This window comes from Triticum dicoccoides, unplaced genomic scaffold, assembly GCF_002162155.2.
Source record: "Triticum dicoccoides isolate Atlit2015 ecotype Zavitan unplaced genomic scaffold, WEW_v2.0 scaffold203375, whole genome shotgun sequence".
NCBI classification, from domain to species: Eukaryota; Viridiplantae; Streptophyta; class Magnoliopsida; order Poales; family Poaceae; genus Triticum; species Triticum dicoccoides.
Window position 1 is genome coordinate 1 of NW_021235217.1, and position 5,066 is coordinate 5,066.

Here is a 5,066-nt window from a genome sequence, read left to right on the forward strand (position 1 = left end):
CGGAGGCCGACACAAGCAACTTACAGACGAGCCGGCGCCAGAACAATCTGACCGCCGCCGCAATCAACCTGCCACCACCACATCACTTGCGCCTCCACGCCCTAGTCAGAACCACCCGAAGCCCCGCCACCCCGCACCGGAGCAGCAAGGACACCGGCCGCAACACCACCACCTCCACAAGGTCGCCAGCCACCCCCGCCACCGGTGACCATTACATCCACCGGATCTGGGCCAGGACGCCCAGATCCGCCGCCAGCATGCCCGAGTCCACCAGACCCCACGAGCCGCAGGGGGGAGAGGGGAGGAGGAGCCGTCAGCGGGCCACAAGGGCGCGGGGTGGAGCGCCGGAGCAGGAGCCGGCCAGGACCCGACGCCGCGAGCAGGAGGGAGGCGGCCCGCGACGCCATCCATCCGCGCGCAGGGGAGAACCGACCCGCCGCCGCCTCGGCCACGCGGCCTTCGGCCGGCCGCGCCCTTGGCGGCGGCGAGGGAGGAGGAGGCGGGGCGGAGGGCCGGAGGAGGAGGCGCTAGGGTTGCCCCCCGACGGCGCCCGCGGGAGCGCCTCCGGAGGGAGAGGAGAAGGGGACTCTACCGCAAACACAAAAGAGTTGTTGTTTACTGGATATACAACCACTATTATTGCCAAATCATCATATGATTAGGTTCATCTAAAGATCATCACATGGACTAGATGACATACGCTCACTAAAGTTGTGATGTTTGACTCCTCATCCTCACCATACGAAGCTGCACATGCACATGCACAGGCCCGAACCCCGAATCCACATCTAATCTACGAACTTCACCCTTCGCCGAGAACCAAGCGACTGAGATCCCTGGTTTTGTTTCTCATCAGCTTGTACTCCCTAAATGATATGACGGATAAAGTCTATTTATTTATCATTAAAAAATAACAAAAAAAGAAGAAGCGAGCGACTGAGAACTAAAAGATTCACATAACCTTGGCGTTTGCCTTGATTTCTAGGTGGAAATTAGCCAAGCGAAGTCACAGAATGACATCTCTCTCCTTTTTATTTCTTCGAATGAATCAATAAACACGTTTACATGTAAATGTATGTAAAATATAGTTGCATGCTGATAAAATTAAAGTACGTCAAAATCATTCTCCGGCAATTAATTAATTACATGGTCCGCCAGTTGTTGGGCTGTTCCTCGCAGACGACCATGTGCGGCGGCTGGTACTGGTGGTGGTAGTAGCTGGGCTGGTAGTAGTACGCCGGCGGGTACACGGGCACGGGCATGGCCGGCTTCGGTTCATCCTTCTTCTTCTCCTCCGGCTTCTTCACTTGCTCGACCTTGATGATGTGGGTGTGGCCGAGCTTCTTGCGGAGGCAGCTGACGAGGCACACCGGGTCGACGCCGTCGCTGACCACCTCCAGCTGGTCCCTTGCGGCGCCGGTTATCGCCATCGACGTCACCCCGGCTGCTCTGGAGGCCAGCGTCAGTGCTTTGGACCGGTGTTTGTCGCACGATATGCTCAACTGAATAACAATCTTTTGCTGCAACAACAAGTAGAAAAACGATGGATCAATCGTATGCTTCAGCTTCAGAGTAATGTATTGCTTGTTCAAAATTAAGCTACGTGCTAAACAAAGCAACACTAGATGTAAAGAAAAACTGGGAGAAGAAACTCACCTTCATTGCTTGCTGCTGGGTTGCTAGATGCCTATGAAGGACAAACAAGAACTCGATGGGGAAATGTTGGTGTTGGAGGCAAGGCTAGAATGGTCTGGGTGGCAACTGATCGATCTTTGGCGGATGCAAGTGTCTAGCTTGTGATGATTTGGTGAAGGGGATAGCTGCCATATATACACACGCATGCAGTGGGTGCGGGTGTGGGAGCAGAGAACTAGAGTTATCAGTATCAGTATCAGCGGCAGTTGAGCTCGCAGTGAGTAGACTACATCTAATGGGCAATTAGATGTAAGCGCGTCCTGATCACAATCACAATCACATGCTCTCCTTGAATTTGCTACCCCATGGAGAGACATTAAACAATTACAGTCTTCTCCGAAGACGCGGTTGCGGACATACCCACGTAGACCCGGTCGATCGGTTCGTTAACATATCAGCATGAAACGACAAAATACATGGATACAATAGCTAAAATTCTTTTTTTAAAAACTTTCGGTATATTCATCTTCAATCATAATCATGGCAATACAAGAACATCAGAAATAATAAAAATTACATTCAGATACATAGACCATCAACAACGACTACAAGCACTGAAGCAAGCCGACTGAAGACTTGATCAGATAGGCTGTATATAGCGAACGTGCTCTTTTAAAGAATAACCCAGATCTAACGCGACACAGACGCACGTACGTACAAGCGACTGGCCCTCGCGTCGCCCTCTCTTGGGCGACTCGGGCAGGGCCGAAACCCTAGCTGCCAAGGGCGCTCCTTCCTACCCTTCCTCCCTCCACCGCCGTCGGGGGGCGCTGCCGGGCTAAGCCCGGGTGCTAACGGAGGTGGCGGGGGACTCCCTCTTTCCCACGTCATGAGGGTGGTGCGGAGCCCCTCGGCTTGAGAAGGCGCGTCCCATCTGTCCTTGGCAGCGCGGCGGCGGCGAGGGTTGTAATCGGCGGTGGTCGTGCGGCCGGCCCTGCCTCGGACGACGATGGTTGCGGCCACGACGGCCTGCCCTGCCTCGGGCAGCAAGGATGGCGGCGTTCGGTGGTGGCGGCAGTCAGATTTGTGGCAGCGCGCCACCTAACCTCGGATCGACGACGATAGACATCGTTGTGGAGAAGCTCCAGACCTCTATCTGATACCTCCTGGGGAAATCATAGATCGGTTGACAGGATGACAACGGCGCTCTTCTGTGTCATTCCTTTCTTGAAGGCATCATCGTTGAGAAGGTCCAGACCTCTATCCGCTACCTCCGGGGGAAATCCTAGATCAGTTGATAGGATGACAGCGGCGGTCTTTGTGTCGTTCCCTCCTTGGGGGCGTCATTTTTTGAGGTGTCCATAGACTCGAGGGACCAGTGGGCGGCTTCTGCGGTGGATCGGCGGTTCCTGTGACGCATCGATGACGTCGAGTCTCGGCTGCATGGCGCTGGAGGGTCTCGGCGATGGATGCGTGATGATGGATGCACATAGGGTGGTGGCGTTGTCTGGTGCCGTCGTGGCATCGACGGCGAGCCTGGCAAGATGGATGCGTCAATACCTGCTCTGAAGATGGATTGGTGAAAGACGGGGGCGATGGCTCTGCATCGTGCGCGTGCGGTGCTTGCTGAGAGTGCGCCGGAGACGTGTGTGAGTCAAACCCGGCAATTCGGCTTGGTTGGGCCCTCCGACTTTAGATATTGGGCTTTGTTGTGAGGTCTAGATATACGGCCTCGACAATCTGCACTCCATCAAGTAGATAGGAGTAGCGATGAATGTTGTCAAGATGATGGCTTCAGACTTATTAATGTATTAATTTGTAAGGTCTTGAGAAATAATTAATAAAATTGTTGAATGCATCGCCCTAATGCAGAGGTTAGAGGTCATCCTCTTTTTTCAAAAAAAGCTCTGATGCTCCCTGTGAGTAAAATATGAAAAATGGTAAATAAATTCAAAAGATTCTGATTAGTTTCGTGATAAACATTGACGAATGTTCTAACTGCCTGCAAATCTTCATTCGAAAAGAGGTCTTGGGAGAAAAATCGATGCTCCGAAATGCTTTCAACAATATTCTTTTCAATGATTTGAGCGTTGAAGCAACCGTGTCATCACCAGTGAGACAACTATGGACCTTTCGTGGTACTGATATTGTCAATCAATATATGATGACTAAGCGGTCACAATCTCTAAATAATCAATATATGATCGATGGCCTACCGGTCATAATCTGCAAATTCTGATAGTCCAGAAACACAATTCTATTTCAGACAGCAGTACGTCCTTAGCAAACAATAGGAAACGTTGCCATCTACACCACTAAATTGACCGTTGTGTTCAGTGGTGTCATTTTCATGAACGCATGATTTAATTCTTGGTCCTGAAGTTAGTTGGCTGATTCACAACTTTGACCATCTAACTACTTCTTTGCATGGATACGGTTGTACATAGACTATTAAGAGCATCTCCAATAGATGGTCCAAATTTTGACAGTCCAAAATCGGAGATGTAAAATTTGGACCGTCAAAAAGTGCGTTTTGGAGCTCCGAAAAAAGCTCAACTCCAACAGATGGTCTAAATTGATGGTCCAAAAGAGCAACTCCAATAGATGGTCTAAAATAAAGATGTAGAACGACATACTACTAGTCTATTCAATATAGTTCAAACATCAAATTCAACATAGTTTCATACATCAACTTCAACTACTACTTATTCAAACTATTAGATAAACTACTCCTCATCGGAGCTACGGAACTGCTCCCAGAACTCCTCCTTCGTCGGGTCGTCGCACCCCTCCTCCTCCTCCTCCTCCTCCTCCTCCTCCTCCTCTGAGAAGTCTGCCCAGTCCTCCTCGGAAGAGGACTCGATGGGGATCACCCTCGAGGGATCGGCCTCATCCTCCTTCTTCGGCCCCTTCTTCTTCTTCTGCTCCGCCTCACGCTTCCAGTAGTACTCCATCTTGGCCTGGACGTACTCCGGATTCTCCCGAGCAAACCTCGCCATCGCCTCCTCATCGGTCTTGCCAGCACTGACGACAATCGACGGCTTCTTCGTCTTCTTCTTCGTCGTGATCTCCTTCACGTTGATGCCCTGCGACACAAGCAACTCCGCTTCCGCCCGACTCTCGATCTCTGGAAAGTTGAGGTGCGACCGAGGCCTCTCGGCACGCCACACCGCCATGTCGTAGGCACTCGCGGCCTCGTGGGCGGAGGGGTACGTGTCGATCCACCAACGCCTTCCGGCGTCGGAGAACTCCACACCCCAGTTGCCGGAGGGCTTCTGCCTCACGCCGAAGAAGCCCGACTTGCCCTTCGGCGTCTTCTTCGGCGCCATCGGGAGCGGCATGCGGCCGGGGCGGTGGCGGATGGATCCGGGCGGGGCGGTGCTGCGGGGCGGCGGTGGCGGGTGGGGCGGTGGCGGACGGAGCCGGGCGGG

The 5,066-nt window shown here is 52.6% G+C and overlaps 2 protein-coding genes across 2 annotated transcripts; both read right to left on the reverse strand.

Moving 5' to 3' along the window:
* Positions 1-1,030: 1,030 nt before the first annotated feature.
* Positions 1,031-1,832, reverse strand: LOC119345077 (heavy metal-associated isoprenylated plant protein 12-like). Its single transcript, XM_037615303.1, has 2 exons — positions 1,657-1,832; positions 1,031-1,520 (listed from the first exon to the last, which is right to left on the reverse strand). The coding sequence occupies exons 1-2, from the start codon at positions 1,660-1,662 to the stop codon at positions 1,143-1,145; spliced, it is 384 nt and encodes a 127-aa protein (XP_037471200.1). The 5' UTR covers positions 1,663-1,832; the 3' UTR covers positions 1,031-1,142.
* A 2,529-nt stretch (positions 1,833-4,361) lies between these two features.
* Positions 4,362-4,964, reverse strand: LOC119345078 (ethylene-responsive transcription factor 2-like). Its single transcript, XM_037615304.1, has one exon. The coding sequence runs from the start codon at positions 4,962-4,964 to the stop codon at positions 4,362-4,364; it is 603 nt and encodes a 200-aa protein (XP_037471201.1).
* Positions 4,965-5,066: the final 102 nt, after the last annotated feature.

What these genes read in the sequence shown, in the direction of transcription:
- LOC119345078 (XM_037615304.1), bottom strand. Translation starts at nt 4,964, where the DNA reads ATGGCGCCGAAGAAGACGCCGAAGGGCAAGTCGGGCTTCTTCGGCGTG.